We start from the raw sequence: 18,914 nt of genomic DNA, 5'->3' as shown, positions 1-18,914 counted from the left end.
ACCAACAACAACCACAACCTCAATCATACCAACAACAACATCCTCCACCACCTCAACAACACAACCAACAATTGGTCCCTCAAAGAGTATGTGGCATTTGCTCTTGCTACTCTCACTACACGGATGAGTGCCCAAGCCTTCAAGAAGATAATACCTTGGCAGCTACCCACAATTTCTATGATCGCCCCAATCAAGGGTACTACCAAGGCGGTAATCCTAACCAAGGGTACTCTTATCAAGGAGGAGGAGGCCACAACCAAGGAAGTGGACACAATAATCAAAACTGGAGGGACAACCATCAACAAGGGAATAGGGACAACAACAACAATGGAGGAGGTCAAAGATGGGGTAACAACTTACAAAACTTCTCACAAAACCGACCATACAATTCACAAAATCAACCATACAATCAACAAAACCCACAAAGAAACTACCAAGCATATCAACCACCACATCAAAGACCACCACCCAACCAATCACAAGCTCCTTAACTCACATATGCAACCACCCCCTCCAACCAAGACGAAACACTCCGAACCATTATCCAAGGCCAAAAGGAACTACAAAACACACTTGCTTCCGGTCTCACCGGTCTCACCTCTACACTACAAGCTCTTCTTGCACGCATGGATACACCATCAACTCCCACTCCTCAACCCCCAATCCAAAGTGTCATTCCTTCTCAACCTCAACCAAATCCAAAGGGGGGCCTCAATGCCATCACCCTTAGATCCGGTACGCAACTAAAAGAGAAGGAAGCAAAGGACTCAAGCCCTATCACAACCGCTCAAGAAGAGGAGAGAATAAATATAGAAGAAGTAGTGGAAGAGGAGATACCACAAGCCATAGTTGAGGATGAGGTCCAACCAACAAGGGAGACAACCAAGGCCAAAAGAACCTTGGAAGAAGAAGTTGCTCAACCACTTCCATTCCCAACACTTGCGAAGAAAGCTAAAAAGCGCATAGAACTCGACCCCAAAATGGTAGAAACGTTCAAGAAAGTTGAGGTAACCATCCCCCTCTTTGATGCTATCCACCAAGTTCCTAGATATGCCAAATTCCTCAAAGACTTATGCATACATAAGGATAGAATTCTTGAATTGAAAACCATCCCATTGGGGAGCTCTATTTCCGCTTTAATGGGAACATTGCCCGAGAAGTGTGATGATCCGGGCCCTTGTATGGTCACTTGTACAGTCAATGGAGTTCAATTTAGAGATTGCATGTGTGACCTCGGAGCATGTGTTAGCATCATGCCGCTCTCCGTCTACCGGGTATTGAAGTTGCCACCATTAAAAAGGTCGACGGCAAGATTTGTCCTAGCGGATAAGAGCATAATAACCGTAGCGGGTGTTGCGGAAGATGTATTGGTGAATATAAAAGGGTTGGTGTTTCCGATTGACTTCTATGTCCTTGAAATGCCATCAAGCGAAACCGAGAGAGCATCGTCTATCCTACTTGGAAGGCCATTCTTGAGAACTTCTAGATTTAAACTTGATGCCTACTCGGGGAACTACTCATTTGAAATAGATGGGAGAATTGTAAGCTTTAGCCTAGAGGAAGCAATGAAGCATCCACCGGAGAACCACTCTTTATTTCGGTGTGATCCAATCGATAACATAGTGGCTGAAGTGCATCTAGCAAAGTTAGATGAGAAGTATATGGTTGAAGAAGCAAATGAAAAGTCAAGTGAACTAAATACCACACATCATACAAACCATCCGGAAACTCAAACCTCAAAGAATGACAAAAAGATGGAATTGAAGCCACTACCACCTCACTTAAGGTATTCATACCTTGATGAAGCCCAAGAGCTACCCGTGATAATTGCACAAGAGCTAACCCCTCAACAAGAAGAGAAATTGCTGAATGTATTGAGAAAAAACAAAAGGGCAATCGGGTGGAGTTTGGCGGATCTAGTGGGAATAAGCCCCAAAGTATGCGAGCACCGCATATTCCTTGAAGAAGGAGCAAGACCGGTCCGACAACCTCAAAGGAGACTTAATCCAACCATTCTTGAGGTAGTAAAGAAAGAAGTTACTAAGCTACTTGAAGCGGACATCATCTATCCTATCTCGGATAGCGAATGGGTAAGCCCGGTCCAAGTAGTGCCCAAAAAGTCCGGAGTGACAACAATAAAAAACGAAAGTGGTGAACTTATAGCAACAAGAGTGCAAAATTCTTGGAGAGTATGCATAGACTACCGAAGATTGAATGCGGCCACAAGAAAAGATCACTTTCCATTACCATTTATTGATCAAATGCTTGATCGATTAGCCGGTAAATCATATTATTGTTTTCTTGATGGCTACTCCGGATACTTCCAAATTCATATTGCTCTAGAAGACCAAGAAAAAACCACATTTACTTGCTCCTTTGGGACGTATGCTTACAAGCGTATGCCATTTGGCCTATGCAATGCACCGGCAACGTTCCAAAGATGCATGATGAGCCTATTTGCGGACTTTCTAGAGCAATCAATGGAAGTTTTCATGGATGACTTTAGTGTGTATGGTGATTCATTTGAGCATTGTTTAGGTAACCTTGAAAAAGTCTTAGAGAGATGCACCAAAACAAACCTTGTTTTAAATTTTGAAAAATGTCATTTCATGGTCAAACAAGGAATTGTTTTGGGACACATAGTATCAAAGGAAGGCATCTCCGTAGATCCGGCAAAGATAAATGTCATATCCAGTTTACCTTACCCCTCCTCCGAGAGGGAAGTCCGTTCTTTTCTTGGACATGCAGGATTTTACCGGAGATTCATCAAAGACTTTAGCAAGGTGGCCTTACCTCTCTCTCGATTACTACAAAAAGACACCGAATTTGAGCTAAGCAAGGAATGTATGGAAGCATATGACAAACTCAAAGTAGCATTGACACAAGCTCCTATAGTGCGAGGCCCCAATTGGACTCAACCTTTTGAAATCATGTGTGATGCTTCGAATTATGCGATAGGAGCCGCGTTAGCACAACGCGAGGGTAAGATTCCCTATGTCATAGCTTATGCTTCCAAAACATTAGATGGAGCCCAATCCAACTACACTACTACCGAAAAGGAACTACTAGCTATTGTTTTTGCTTTGGACAAGTTCCGGGCCTATCTTCTTGGTTCCAAGGTTGTAGTGTACTCGGATCATGCGGCACTAAAGTACTTGTTGGCCAAAAAGGAATCAAAGCCGAGATTAATTCGTTGGGTGCTTTTGTTACAAGAATTTGACTTGGAGATCAAAGATAGGAGTGGTTCCCAAAACCTAGTGGCGGACCATTTAAGTCGCCTCGAACACACAAAAGGCGACACCACTCCTATCAATGACTCCTTTCCTTTAGATGCTTTGCACGCAATCTCGGAAGTGGTTCCTTGGTATGCCCCAATCGCAAACTATTTGGTTTCACGCACCTTCCCTCCTAATCCCGACAAAAACAAAAAGGATAAGCTGAAAAGCGAATCCAAATACTATATTTGGGATGATCCCTATTTGTGGAGATGTGGAGCGGACCAAATAGTGCGACGATGCATACCCCAAACCGAATTCCAAGCAATCTTGGACGCTTGCCATGCTTCCGAAGGAGGTGGTCACTATGGGCCCCAAAGAACGGCAAGAAAGGTCCTTGATTGCGGATTTTGGTGGCCAACTCTTCTCAAAGATACTTCTCTCTATTGCAAATCTTGCCCCCAATGTATTAGGTTTGGAGATATTTCCAAGAAGGACGAAATCCCCCAACAAAATATGCTTTTTTGTGAAATCTTTGACGTATGGGGAATCGACTTCATGGGACCATTTCCAAATTCCAATGGCTTTCTCTACATCTTGTTAGCCGTCGATTATGTGTCAAAATGGGTGGAGGCAATCCCCACCCGAACGGATGACGCTAATGTTGTGTGCTCTTTTGTGAGGAGTAATATCATTTGCCGCTTTGGCGCCCCAAGAGCAATCATAAGTGACCAAGGATCACACTTTTGCAACAAAAAAATAGACGGCCTCATGAGGAAATATGGCATCATCCACAAAGTCGCCACGGCTTACCACCCTCAGACAAACGGCCAAGCCGAAGTCTCGAACCGGGAAATCAAGCATGTCTTAGAAAGGGTTGTAAAGCCGAATAGGAAGGATTGGAGCATTAAACTCTCCGATGCACTGTGGGCCTCTCGAACGGCTTACAAGACACCGATCGGCATGAGCCCCTTCCGGCTTGTATATGGTAAAGCATGTCACTTACCGGTGGAGATTGAACACAAAGCGTATTGGGCCGTAAAGGAGTGTAATATGAACTTGGGTGGGGCCGGCGTAGAGAGAAAGCTTCAATTGGCGGAGTTGGAATGTTTGAGATTAGAAGCTTACGACAACGCTAGGCTCTATAAGGAAAAGTTGAAGGCCATCCATGACAAGAACATTAGGAGAAGAGAGTTCCGACCCGGTGACCTAGTTCTTCTCTACAATTCAAGGTTGAGATTACTACCCGGAAAGCTCAGGTCAAGGTGGGATGGACCCTACCAAGTGGAGAAAGTAGAACCTTATGGGGTCTACCACTTGCGCCGCCCAACAAGCCCGGACATCTTCAAGGTAAACGGGCACTGTCTCAAATTGTATCATGGCGAGCAAAGAAAGAACTCCAAGGAATTTGAAGTGTTCCTCTTGAGGGATGCAACTCTTGAACAAGCACAATGAGCTACTGAAAGTCCAACTTAAGGACGTTAAACAAAAGTGCTAGGTGGGAGACACCCCACCATGGTAAGATCTTCCTTTGAGCTTTGTACATAGACACTTGACTTCATGTTTGTTAGATAGATTTTAATGTCGATTCCCCATTTTTCTTTCTTGTTTTGTGTTAAATTCATTGATGGCTTACCAAGCAAAATGCCCTGCTATAGTGCTTAAGCAGCTGTTTGGAGGGGGGAAGTTGAAATATCAAAAGAGATGTAAACACATGCAAATTTAGGAAAAGCAACCCCTCCCGCGCGTGCGCGCACCAGGCGCGTACGCGCCCTTAAGGCACTCGACGATCACCTACGCGGACGCGCACCGTGCGCGGACGCGTGGATCGCGTATAACAACCCTCCATACATTTACCCGAGAGTTGCGCCCACACCATGCCAGGACCATGCCTGAAGCACAGGAAGCTCGCGCGTACGCGCACATGGCGCGTCCGCGCACTTGGGCGAAATCTGCCAACCGACGCGCAAGCGTACTGTGCGCGTCCGCGCCGATCGCCCTGCTGCACTCCTGGTACATATTCCAGAGAGTTAAGCCGTTCTCAGGCCTATATCAAGCCACCAGCCCAAAACCTCTGCCGCGTGCGCGCACCTGGCGCGCACGCGTCCATACACTGCGAGCACAAGATGCGCGCGCGCCATAGCCGCGCACGCGCCCTTTGATCCTGCACTCCTCCCTGGGCCACTTCACAGAGAGTTGAGCCCCCTCCAGGCCTTTCTCATGCTTGGGGCACAACCGCGTTGACGCGTACGCGCACTGTGCGCGCACGCGCCAAAGGTCCTGAAGCAATCTCTGGTACATATTCCAGAGAGTTGTGCCACCCCTGTGCCTCCCTTGTGCCCCCAGCCCAAGCGCATGGACGCGCACGCGCAACGTGCGCGCGCGCGTCCCTTTCCACCTCGCCTCCCTGCGCGAGCGCGCACTGCGCGCGCACGCGCGGATGATCGGCGCAAATGTAAGAAGGGGCACACTCACCCCTTCACTTTCACTTCACATTTTCTTCCCCCTCCCATACCTTCTACTACACATCCAACTTGAAAAAGGGGCACACCCCCCCTTTCACCTCATCCCTCCATTCCCTCTTCTACACTACCTTCTACCACTTACTACCTTCTCCACCACTCCCCATCAACCCACACCACAACCTCCTCTCTCATTTTCTTCATCATTTCACAAGGTACTATACTAAGCCACCATCTTTTGTGATTCTTATTCATTTAGTCTCACCTTCTTTTAGTTAGCTTCTTTCTTCTTTTATTTTAGTTACCTCTTTAGGAGTTCTTTGTTTTTGTTTTCTTTTTCCTTTTTCCTCTCCCTCAAATTAACTCTTCATGGGCATTTGGGTCTCCACTTCACTTGCATTAGTAGATGAGTTGTGTTGCTTGCTTTTCTTACAATCACTGTGCAATGTAATCATTAATAGTGGATTGTGAATTACTACATTGCTTTCACCATCTTCTAATCACACACTACAAAAGAATGCACACCAAGTGTTCGACGAAAGGCATACTTGACTTTTGAGCCCACTTTGACTAAATTGCCTCTCAACTTATCACTTTTAGGCGCATCCCCATTTCCTCCATTCCATCCACTCACATTTTTCTTAAACTTGCTTTCCATTTGTGGTCCTTAAGGGTATGTGCCTCTCATGCTTTCTTACTTGCATGCTTAAATTACCCTTACACCACACGAATATGATTTGCCTTGCTCTCCCCATGTTATCTTAGTTACATGTTGCAGCTGTCATGTGACAATGATACCCATATTCTACGGCATAACTTTTCATTGCATAATCACATTTACTTCCACTTATTTGGGTTTGATGTTTTTTTTCCCTTTCTTTGTTCTTATAGGATGGTCATCAAAAAGAACAAAGGGAAAGCCCCAAAAAAGCCAACTTCCAATAAAGCGCACCACGACTTAACGGCCAAGCCACTCTTAAAGAAGACTAAGGGCCCCGTTGATGTTTTAGAGAAGGACAACCCTCCTAAGGATTCAAACAAGTTTCCCAACCGTTACTGCGAACTTGTTTACTCAAGAATGATCGAAAGAAATTATCATCCGGAACCCCTCCTAGTCCTACCGGCTCACCTCCGTCCATTTGTGATGCCACACATTGACCGGAGGCAATAGAGGTTCCTCTTGAGGCAACCAAAGGAGGCCAATCTCTCATGGGTAGTGGAATTCTACTCCAACTACCACTCTCCCCTTCTCACATCAATATTTGTGCGCCGAAAGCAAGTCTCGGTCACAGTGGAAACCATCCAAGAAGTCCTTGGGATTGAACCATCAACGGATGTATATGACGCCTACGAAGAAGTCTTGGCTACATGCGATGACCGTGCATTCGATTGGAGCGCGATCCTCTGTGTCATTGCTTTACCCGACGCTTACTGGATTCGGGGGACCATAAAGCAAAGACCCAGAGGTTTAGATGTCCGCCACCTCACTCAAGAAGCCACGGCATGGGCCCAAATTCTAGCTCACTATGTGCTCCCAAGTACACATGGGTCATCCATCACCGCCGAGTTGGCCTTATTGATATGGTGCATCTTAACCGAGAAGCCGGTCAACATTTCGCATGTCATCCGCCAATCCATGGGGCGCATTCATGCCAAAGGCAATCTACCATTCCCCGCTTTGGTGACAGAATTGGTTGCAAAAGCCGGCGTCAACCGAGAGGCTAAAGATAGGAGAACCTCAATTCCGGTCGATGGTGATATAATTCCGACCAAGAGATGCCTCAAGCCTCCGGAAGCCGCCAAGGACATCGGACTACCCACACCAACTCGCAACACCACCACTTCATCTACATCACAAAAATCGGCCGCCCAACGCCTTGAAGACCTTCACAAGAAATTGGACCGTTATGAGAGGCGCAACCAACGCCGTTATGCTCATGTGAAGAGACTTCTAAGCATAGTCACCCCACCTATGGAGGAACCCGATATCTCCACATCTACGGCAACTTCAAGCGGAGAAAGCGATGACATCGGAGATGTGGGACACTCGGAGCTCAACCAACCACTGCGCCTAACCTATAGCACGGAGGACCGTGCTAAGTTTTAAGTGTGGGGAGGTCGACCGACCGATCTTCATAGGTAACATCTGAATAAATCTAAATACATTAGGATAGGTTGCATGATTAGGTCTTAGTTAGCACCATTCGCATGATAAGTCTACTTGGTTGGAACAATGAAATTCTTTCTTAGGAAACCAATACTTTGGGGCAACCATGGGGCATTGCAAATTTTAAATGCTGTAATGCCAAAAAAATTGCATGAAGAATTATATTTTGGAACATGGTTTTGAGCTAAGAACACAAGCAAGTGAGTTTTGAGCCTAATGGTGTGGTTACATCTTATAACCACTTATTTTCCTTCTTGTGTGCACTATTCTCCTCCATGATTGCAATCTTTGATTTGTTTGATCCTTTATGTCCATTATTTCGTGTATACATGCATTTATGTGATTGAGGCCATCAATTCTTTAGCTCACTTATCCAAATAGCCAGCCCTTTTATATCCCTTTGTTAGCCAATTTGAGCCTACGATTAACCCGCTTGTTCTTAATTTTAGCACACTACAAGCCTTAAAGCGGAAAACAATAAATATCCTTATTTGGATCTTTGATTAGCTTAGGCTAGTGTGAGTGAGAATCGTTCAAGTGTGAGAGCCTTGGGACATTGGGTGCATAAAAGGGTAGTTTTGTACTTTCTATTGAAAATGTTGGGAATTGGGTACATGCTCATGTATTGATCAATTGTATAAACCTTATGCATTGATGTTCTTGTATGTAGAAAGAAAAAAAATGAGAAAGAGAAAAGAAAAAAAATAATATGGAAAAGAAAAAAATTTTTAGAAAAAAAAAAGAAAAAAAAAGAGAGAGAAAAGCAATAAAGGGGACAAAATGCCCCAAAGTAAAGTTCAAATAAAATCAATGCATAAGTGTTGTGAAATGAATAGAAAATACTTGAGTATGTGGAAAAGTGAGGAATGGGTAGTTAGATTAGCACTTAATTGTATAAGTCATTATATAGGTTAGGTGGAAAAGTTTAAGCTTATCAAAGATTCAAAATTCAAGCTCACTTAACCATATATACATCCTACCTTAGCCTTAACCCCATTACAACCTAAGGAGAAGACCTCATGATAGATGTATGCATGCATGAAATATATGTTGATTGTTAGAAGAAGAACAAATCTTGGAAAGCATGATTAGGGGAGAATTGAGAGAATCAACCCTAAACACTTGAGCGACCAGAGCGCAAACACTTCCGGTGAGGGTTCGATACTCAATCATTTGATTCCCGGCTCTCGCGAGCATTCCTCATGCAAGGTTGTATATAGGGCATTTGATACTTAGAAATTGGCAAGTCCTATGCATTGACCACCATCGTGCCCCATGTGCTAGCATAAGTCATAAGAAAGCTGATTTGTTCCTAACCAAGTAGATAACAGCACTAGTCGTAGTTGCATGCATATAGGTATGTTGCATTTCATGAGTCCTATACGTTTGTGACCCCTCGGTCTTCTGTGTTTCTTTGCATTTTTCTAAGCATGAGGACATGCTAGAATCTAAGTGTGGGGAGGTTGACAAACTCCATTTTGAGGGTTTATCTTGTGCTAATTTCAAAGGGGTTTATCAATGATTTCACACACTTTCTGCATGAAAATACGAGGAATTGCATTCTTTTCCTAGTTTTGCTTCATGAATGAAAACATGCTTATTCTGCACTAAAATAGATACATTTCTATTTTTCTCTTGATGCCATTCGATGCTGTGACTCGTGTGCTAAGTGGATTCAGGATACAGAGTAGGAATGGACAGGAAAAGAGAAGGAAGACGGGTGCAAAGGAAGGAAGCATGAGAATTGAGCTTTGGAGATTTCCGCATGGGCGCGTGTGTGCACCTGACGCGCCCGCGCGGATGAGAGCAACGTGGAGCCGAAACTAAGAGCCAAGCCACGAGCCGGCTTGAGTAGCGGCTAAGCCAGGATCCTCATGGACGCGCACGCGTACGTTCTACCTCCGCGCACACTCCAAAACCGCATCCATGGCGTGCACGCGTACCTTGCGCGTATGCGCCGATGTTCGAATATGATTTTTTTAGAAGTCACGTGACTCAGGCGTGGAGTTGGTTAGAGATCCTAACTTTTGAGGAGTGCTTTGGCGGGAAAAGGCTTAAGAGGACCAAGGGGGCAAGGGTAGAAGACACTTAGTTCATTTTCTAGTTTGAGAGATATTTTTGGGGGAGAGAGGAGAGAGGACTCAAGTTCTTACTAGGGTTCTTCTTCATCAAAATTCTGGATTTCTACCCATTCCTTGGTGAGATCCATTGCAACTTTCATTCCACTTTGTTCATGAAATAGGTTTTCTTTTCCAATTTCAAGTTGTAGTTGTAATTGCTAAAATTCCTTGGATCTAGGATTCAACTTTATGATTTTTTGGATTCCATTGATGTTTTGAGATTTTGATCCTCATTATTGCTCCTTGACAATTGTTTGTTGTTAATTCCTTGTATTGCAATATCTTTAATTCTACTTTTCTCTTCATTTTACTATGACCTTCCTTCATGCTCACTACATGTTTGATAAAATGTCAACACTAGCTATGGAATAGAATTTTTACACTTGGCATAGGGTTTGGTCATTGGAAGAAATTGAATAGTTGTATCAATAGTTGATTGAGAGTTAGGGATTGCTAATTGACTTGGAGTGCACTAAAGCTAGATTCCCATGAGGTGAAGCTAGGACTTGTGACTCAAGTTGATTGTTTTCATTTGATTTTCCTCTATACTTAGGGGATGACTAAATGAAGCAAGGCCTAATTGTTGTCAACATTGAATGGACTATAAGGATAGAAGTTCTAATGCCAACCCTAAGCCAAGCCTTTTGATAATTGATTGCTTGTTTCTCATTACTTTGCTAAAACCTTCAAAGAATTCCAACGAGGCTTACTAAGTCAATAAGATGCACACTTTGGCAATTCCAAGGGAGAACGACTCGGGAGACTAGTACTCTCGGATATAGATTGTAGATTTGTTTGATGATGGATTTTGCGTTGGTTTAGACTATACTACGATTGATCACTTGATAAATTCTATACCGACAAAAATTCATTTGTCAGTTATATATGTATATATGTATACATATAAGCCACGTTTTTTATTTCTTTTTTAGTAAAATATTATTTTTACCCCCAACGTTTGGGGTAAGTCCTATAATTGTCCCTAATGTTTCATTCATCCTATTTATCTCCCCAACGTTCCAAACTTGATTCAATGTTATCCTCCCGCTAACTCCACTAACGGGACACTAACGGAGCTACCTACGTGGATGCCTTTGTCCAACGTGGCAAACTTTTTCACCTGGTGACCGTTACTTAGAATTGAAAAAGAAAAAGAAATATTAATTTAAAAGGGTGATGAAACCATAATTTGAGATTTCCCCTCTTGTAGCTTCTTCTTCTCACCATCGTCGTCTCTACTGCAGTCGTTGCTAACTCCATGGCTTCACAGGGCTCCCAGGCGGCGCGTAGTAGCAGCGCTTTGGGTCGAAACAGCAGCCAAGGTCGTCGACGGAGAACAACTTATTACTGTGGGGAGAGACCAGTGCTTGCGACTTCATCAACGGCAGAGAATCCGGGACAGAAATTCTGGGGCTGTGTTAACTTTGGGATAAGTAGAAAATGTAATTGCTGGGTATGAGTGTTATTTGATTATCTGATTTGAATTTTCTTTTGGTTTTGGCCTAGATTGGAGAAGAGTGTGGGTACTTTGTGTGGGTAGAGTCAAAGCAAGAGCGTCAAGTTGCTCGATTGAAAAGAAAAATCGCAGGCTTGAAGGGTAAAGCGACAACAGTTGAGAGGATGTTGACAATGGCTATAGCAGTTGCTCTGGTTGAACGGACATGTGCTATAATATTACTATGTGAAAAAATGTCATTGACAAGAAATGGGAGGTTTTTTTGCAAAAAGGCTGCACAACATAGGAAAATTGGCAATATGTTGTCTGTATTTTGGGGTGTGGCTGTAGGGATTGGGTTGGATGAAATGTAAGCTGTTGATTGAATGATTTTGAATGAAAATTCATTGTTAACTAATTTTATGTGTTCAATTTACATTCTCATGGTACATTATTCAGGTAACTATCTGCAGATATGATTAAATGATACAGTGACCCAGGAATAACATAAACTAGTAACCTCAACATTAGGCCTAGAAAGGCAGTAGTTCAAAACTTAACCAACATAGATGTCATGTAGATGTCCAAGAACTTGAAATATAAATCAATCTAGATGATAAACAGTGTTTTTGAAGTAGCAGCACCACCAAATACAAAAAGTAAAACCAACAACCATAGTTTTTAACCTAATACAAAATGCAAAATATAAAATGCATCACAAGTCATAGAAATTCACAGAAAATCACTCTACATTCTTCCATGCTCTTGATGGAGTCCTGGCCATGAACCTGAGCTGGGACTAGGTCACCCTCTTCACTGGGCTTGGCAGAACCCTTGGAGTTGTTGGGGCTGGTGCAGAAGCAGTTTGTGAATGATCCACTTTAGCCCTTTTCGAAGCAGCTTGTGATTGCTGGGAGCTGACAGCTGGTTTTCTCTTTGGGTGTGAGGGTGGTTTGTTGTTGTTTCCCTTTTGCTTCCTACTTCTACTCTCAGTAGCCTTACTTGAAGCTGTCTTAGTAGAGAGTCTGGCACTTTTTCTAACCCCTCTCCGTGACCTCCCCTTTGAAGAAGAATTAGCAACATTCTTAACCTGTGCACAAAACAGATGGGCAGATAATTCAATGACCAAAATGATGAAGACACAAGTAAGTACAAAACAAAAGATTAATGACATAGTCTTACAGTAGGGTTTGGAGTGACTTTGCGCTTCCTCTAACCCAGCATTCACAGCTTTATACAATTATATCACATCGCAGCAAATATCCCTGACTACTCACTATTTCATAAACCTCAATCAAACTTCATTCATCCTCATCACAGTAGTCTACAATGGACGTCTCCCCACCCAAATACCTAATAACACCTCCTTCAAGCCGAAACCTCCCCTGGTGATAAATTTTTACACTAAAATGACTCATCACTTCCGCTTCTTTTCCTATTACAAGTTTCAAACATCATAAAACAACGGTAATCAATGTGCAGAGCAGAAAGTGTAAATCAAACATTCTACTTACATCAACAATCCCAAACCCTAACAGCAACAACATTGCAATAACAGAAACTCTATACATTAACATCTTTACTTGCATGAACTATTCCATTCAAACGAAAATCAAATATAGATTGCACATACCTTTTCACTCTGTGCTGTTTTAAAGTTTTTAGTGCCACTAAGATGGGGCAATGCTCTCGTGTGTAGGAAATACTAAAACACGAACTCGCTTCAATCCGTCTTCTTCCTTTGTAATCAAGCGCGAAGAACAGAGGAGAAAAAATCGATAGGGTTCAGGGAGTGTCGGTGGAATATGAAGTGTTACGTTTTCCTTTGTCTCCTCTGAATGCAAGTGTTTCGTATGGTAAATGAAAACATTATGCGCGAAGGGAAACTCGTGTCAATACACACGTTTGGGGTTACCAACGTCTCGCGTCCACGTAGGCAACTCCGTTAGTGTTCCATCAGTGAAGTTAACGGGAGGGTAACATTGAATCAAGTTTGGAACGTTGGGGATATAAATAGGAAGAATGAAACGTTAGGGACAATTATAGGATTTACCCCAAACATTGGAGACAAAAACAATACTTTACCCTTTCTTTTTTCTTGGTTCCTTTTTGGCTTCGACCAAGTAAATTAAATGGAACAAGGATTATTATTATAATTATCACTGATCATATGCTAGGTGTCAAGTTATGGGGCTGCTGAGTTAGCGGTTCAAGTTATAAATATCTTAAACGGATAATTATGAAACTGAATATATTAAAACACAAGTAATATATATATATATATATATATATATATATATATATATATATATATATATATATATATATATAAGTTACTAATATAAATGACATTAGTAACTTAAGGATAAAAGATATTTGATGAAGTATTAGCAACTCTAAGCTCATAAAAAAAATACCGATAATTACTTATATCGACAAATATTGGACTTAATAATAATAATAATATTATTCTTATTATCTAGACTCTATTATAATTATAGCATGTAAAATAAATTAATAACATAATAATAAAATTATATTATCATTTAGTTTACTTTGAAATTCGGAATTAACTCATCGAAATAAAACCAATTACTGAAAATAGCATTTTTCTAAAAACATCGTGTCAGCATAAAAATTCGAGTTGTTACAATACACTTTGACCGTGGATGGTTTACTTGTATCCGGGTGCCTGACAGATTTTGAGAAGCTGATGGAAGATGGCCGACCCGCTTGGGAGCGGTTTCAGGAACTCTTTGGCGAGCTTCCCCCACCGAATAAAGTGAAGCAGTTTACAGTTCACTTCACCTGGTTTCATGAGAGATTCAGGGTGCTGCCCCAGGATGCCATTGAGGATACTGTACGGATATATGTACGGTGATAAGAGTGGAAATTGGGTTCATATTCGATGGATGCCCTTTGTGGTGAGACTTGATGACATAGGTAGTTACAGTTGGGCTTCGACAGCATTAGCCTGGCTATATCGATGTATGTGTCGGGTTGCGAACAGGAATGTGACGAACTTGGTCGGCCTGCTCCAGTTACTGCAGTCGTGGATCTTCTGGCGGTTTCCCAGTCTTAGACCGTGTGGATTCGACGATTTTTCTTTTCCTTTGGCTTCCAGGTATCGATACTCAAGAAAATTAGAACTTCAGTTTTCATTTTTTTAGGTTAAAGTAATTAAGGTATCTGTTATCAGTTTATTTGATTATTTAACCACATCTTCATTCAAGTGGGCCATGTATTTACCGACATCCGACCGCAGGGAGGAGAGAGTCATCCAGTGTCGGCTTTTGTTGGACCACTTAGGTGATCGAGATGTAAGTTTTGTGTTTTTTGTTACCTATTTTAGTTCTTTTTTCGTAATTTATAAGTATTCAACAGACTAATTGATCATGTTGTACACATTTGTAGATTGTCTGGGGGCCTTATGATGCACTGGATGTGCTGGCCGTTGTTCATTCGGAGATTCTAGCTGAGGAGCATAGTCGATTATGGCACGCATGTACTAGTTTTATTTACTTCGCCGTCATTGAGTAGCACCAGGTGGATAGGGTGTTGCCGCAACTCAGTGGCGTTCAACACGTGCCTGATACGGCATCAAATATTGACTGGCTCCATGCCAAGGACGATAGGGGAGGTGATAGGTGGTTTCCGTCATACTATCAAGTGTGGCATATGAGTTGACAGAATAGAGTGGACGCTGTTTTGACTATCCCCTGGGTGGCTAATCTCGGGCCGTCAGCAGAGTTTTTGCACTGGTGGTACAATGTAGCCCACCGATTTCTGTCATCCGATTTATCATTTGCCAATCCCAGGGTGGAGGAGATCACTCAGGAGGCCATCCAGAGAGGGTCTTCACAGACCCCCTCGCGGGTACCGATGCCCCATGTGCGGTGTGCCTGATAATAGGCGCGTGGAGAGGCGACGACGCGTTGGTACCCGGGCGACTGACCGGGAGTGGCGATGGCTGGATGCGATGATTCAGGATGAGGACGCCCACTGTGATGGAGGAGGACAGGCTGCCCATCGTGTCCATCGTGGCCGAGCGAGACGGCGGGGGGAGGGGGGAGGAGGGGAGGGGGTGGAGCAGGGATCGATTCTGTTGGGCCTGCTGAGACATCCACAGCACGGGGTGAGGACGGTTCCCATGAGGTTCCGGTTACCCATGTCTCGAGCTCTCAGATTGTGTATGACAGTGGCCACCAGATGTATGATGACCTAGCGCGCCTGACGTTCACTATGGATATATATGGATGCTCATGTCGGTAGTTCACAGTTCTTCGCCAACTTCGTAGATATCATCGCGAATGATGTTCCTCATCATTTTCAATATCAGCCTTCACAAACACCTCAACCCCAGATGGATGATGTGCAGGGATACCGTCCACACATGGACGACATTCAAGGTACCCTGTATCAGCCTTCACAGACACCTCATCACCAACCCCAGTTTCATGTGGACCTGAACGAGCCAACTGGTACCCCGTATGATAGTTGGTTCAGTATGGGAGGAATACCTCCATCTGCATATGGTGTGGGTATGCATGTTGATCCTCTTCTAGAGCAGCCTCAGAGGACAGTCGGAGTGAGACGGGCTGCTCGATGCGATACATGGTCGCACCTCGTTGGAGTTTTTGGAGACGACAGCCACATGTCGGAGGAGGACCACCAGGATCCGTAGCTATGTAGTAATTTAGCTTTTGGTTATTTATGTTTATTATCCCCGATTTTGTGTCATTTATATAAGGTTAAGTATGAACATGTTTATTTAATGTACGCGGTTTATTTATGTTTATGTTTAATTAATGAAGTCAGTTTCGTGTACTAGACATAACCACAGAGTAATGGTGAATCGAGTTTACCAAAGAGAATCACACGTGACATAGAAGGCCATTAATGATAACCACGTTACATTAAATGAAATCAACAGAATATACAAGGAACATAATGATAATACCAAAATATCATAACCTAACAAATATAGAAGTTACGTAATCATAACTACAAACTACAACAAACTAGCAAATATAGAAACTACATACCTATGACACCAATATATGACAACCTAATAAATATAGAAAATACATAATCATGACACCCATGGATCGGCCTCGGGTGCTGGTGCTCGCTGAGGGCAAGACCTGCGAGTGTGTCCTGTCTGTCTGCATAGCCCATAACGTTTCGGCCTACTGGTATCGGTCTCGTCCATCGTGTTATGGATTCTGGTAGATCTTGGTCGACCTTCTCTTGCACGTCTCATGTTCAGATCAGGTACGACCGTCGGACCATCATAAGGTGGCCAGAGACCCTCCGGAATAGGAGGTAGAAACCCCATCTGGTATACACTAAATACCTCCCTCATGGTATAGACTTCATGCACGTATGTAGCCCAATCAAATCGAGATTGGGCGCAGCATGCAATCGCATGGCAACACGGGTATTGAAGAGCCTGAAAGTACCTGCAGTCACAAGTGCAATCCCTGTAGGAAACCCAATACGTACCAAGCGAAAAGTTACCGGTAGGAGTCGTCTCAGCCACAGTGTACTGAGACTGATGCCTGTCAAACAGAGTAATGGTGAAGCATCTGAAGTCTCTCAAGTTTTGCTCTATGGCCTTCACCAGTGCCTGGCAAAATCGTTGCCCAGATCCCAACTGCGCCTCTGCGGTCTGTCCTCTAACGACAAAAAGCTCTGCCAGCCTCCCATATGTCGACTTCACCAGTGTAGTAACTGGTAGATTCCGTGTCCCCTTCAATATAGAGTTTACACACTCAGATATATTCGTGGTCATGTGGCCAAACCGTCTTCCTCCATCCTGGTGTTGGGTCCACTTATTGTACTCCAGTCAGTTGGCCCATTCACACATGGCCGGATTCTTAGTCCACATGATATCAAACCAATAGTCAAACTCTGCCTCAATCTTGGCGTACGCTGTATTCACTAACAGCCTCCTCACATCCTGACCCTTGAAACTTAGGGCAAAGTTAGCAACAACATGTCGAATACAATATGCTCGATACGCGTAAGGTGGTCGCCACGAACTATCAGTTGCCTATAATGCATCCTTTATGCCATTATGCTTGTCGAAAATCACCAGAATGCCTTCTTGTGGAGTCACATGTTGATGCAAGTGGGATAAGAAAAAAGCCCAAGACTCCGCATTCTCCACCTCCATGAGAGCAAAGGCTATGGGCAAGATGTTCGAGTTTCCATCTTGCGCGATTGCTAGAAGCAAAGTCCCACCATACTTCCCGTACAGATGAGTCCCGTCGATGCTAACTAGTGGCTTGCAATGCCTAAATGCTTCAATGCATGGAAGGAATGTCCAGAAAAGATGATGAGTTGTGGACTCATCAACCTGATCACCAACATGCACCGGAGAATTCTTCAACACTGCCACGGTTCCCTCCATCATGGCTTGTACCCCTAGCATCCAACGTGGCAACTCGGCATAGGACTCCTCCCATTCCCCATATATTTGTGCAACAGCCTTCTATTTTGCCATCCACACCTTCCTATAACTTGATCTGAATCCATACGTTGCCTCCGTAGCTTCTTGCAGCACCTTTATCGTAACCGCTGCATCTGCCCTCACCAAGGAAATATCCTGGCACAAATGACATGGTGATCGAGTTGTCGATGGTCGCTGGAAATTGACGTCGCCAAGCAAGTGTGAGGTCCGTTGTACCTTCTAACCTCCCAAGTACCCTTACGCTGTCGAAGTGTGATGCGAATCAACCACGTGCAGCCATTCCCAAACTCCTTGTATCTCCCATGAAACTTCAGATGATCTGACTCCATCACCCGATACTGAACTCCACGACGGATGCTATAATCCTTAACACTCAACACAGCTTCCTCCTTAGTCTGGAAAGATTGGCCAACCTGAAAGTCTCTAGAAGGATTTCCCTTGTGTAACCCCTGCCTCCCGGAGGTGGGATCTATGTCCGGGTGTTGGCCGATTGCTTCCACGTTCAACGTGGAGAAATGTGGCGGGTGTTGGCCTGAACCAGAACTCGATGGCCCCAGACGTGCTAGTGGCGTCCTCGGAGTATCCTCCTCACTGTCTCCCAATATGTGATCTGGCTCATCATCCAGATCATCCTCTCACATCGCATTCTCAATATGATCCAGCTCACTCTCACCAAACATTCCAAGAATCAAACCAGGTGACCTAGCTTGCCACTGGTTGAGCAGATGGAGGTTCAGCCAACAAACCACCAGCTGCAACGACAGGCATCAAAGTTGACGCTCCACCCACCGTCATCGACTGAGGATTTGGCGCCGATGCACCAGAACTATCAAAACCATCTTCCAACTTGGCAAAAAGCTCGTGTATTCTCACCTCCAGAAAATTGCGCCGACAATGAAATAAAACCGGTATGTCTTCGTCCGACCCTATCACAAATGTTTCATACTGCACCCCAGCTGAAATAACTGCAATCAGAATCTTGTAAAACAGCTGCTTCACCCACATGTACCCACACAAGCCTGCCTTTTGCAAAATGCTCA

The 18,914-nt window shown here is 43.8% G+C and overlaps 2 protein-coding genes across 2 annotated transcripts; both read right to left on the bottom strand.

The window, feature by feature from the left end:
- Positions 1-16,491: 16,491 nt before the first annotated feature.
- LOC140184880 (uncharacterized) lies at positions 16,492-17,193 on the bottom strand. Its single transcript, XM_072238075.1, has one exon. It carries the CDS (start codon positions 17,191-17,193, stop codon positions 16,492-16,494), a length of 702 nt encoding a protein of 233 aa, XP_072094176.1.
- Positions 17,194-17,247: 54 nt separating this feature from the next.
- Positions 17,248-17,814, bottom strand: LOC112803432 (uncharacterized). Its single transcript, XM_025846926.1, has 2 exons — positions 17,497-17,814; positions 17,248-17,454 (listed from the first exon to the last, which is right to left on the bottom strand). Exons 1-2 carry the CDS (start codon positions 17,812-17,814, stop codon positions 17,248-17,250), a joined length of 525 nt encoding a protein of 174 aa, XP_025702711.1.
- Positions 17,815-18,914: the final 1,100 nt, after the last annotated feature.

This window comes from Arachis hypogaea, chromosome 5 (assembly GCF_003086295.3).
Source record: "Arachis hypogaea cultivar Tifrunner chromosome 5, arahy.Tifrunner.gnm2.J5K5, whole genome shotgun sequence".
Classification (NCBI taxonomy): domain Eukaryota; kingdom Viridiplantae; phylum Streptophyta; class Magnoliopsida; order Fabales; family Fabaceae; genus Arachis; species Arachis hypogaea.
This window is presented reverse-complemented; position numbering and strand designations above follow the sequence as displayed.

Bases quoted from the DNA above. Each gene is read 5' to 3' on its own strand.
- LOC140184880 (XM_072238075.1), bottom strand. From the start codon at position 17,193: ATGACCACGAATATATCTGAGTGTGTAAACTCTATATTGAAGGGGACA.
- LOC112803432 (XM_025846926.1), bottom strand. From the start codon at position 17,814: ATGGAGGGAACCGTGGCAGTGTTGAAGAATTCTCCGGTGCATGTTGGT. The intron at 17,455-17,496 runs GTGATTTTCGAC...GATGCATTATAG, and splicing joins CTCCACAAGAAGGCATTCTG to GCAACTGATAGTTCGTGGCG.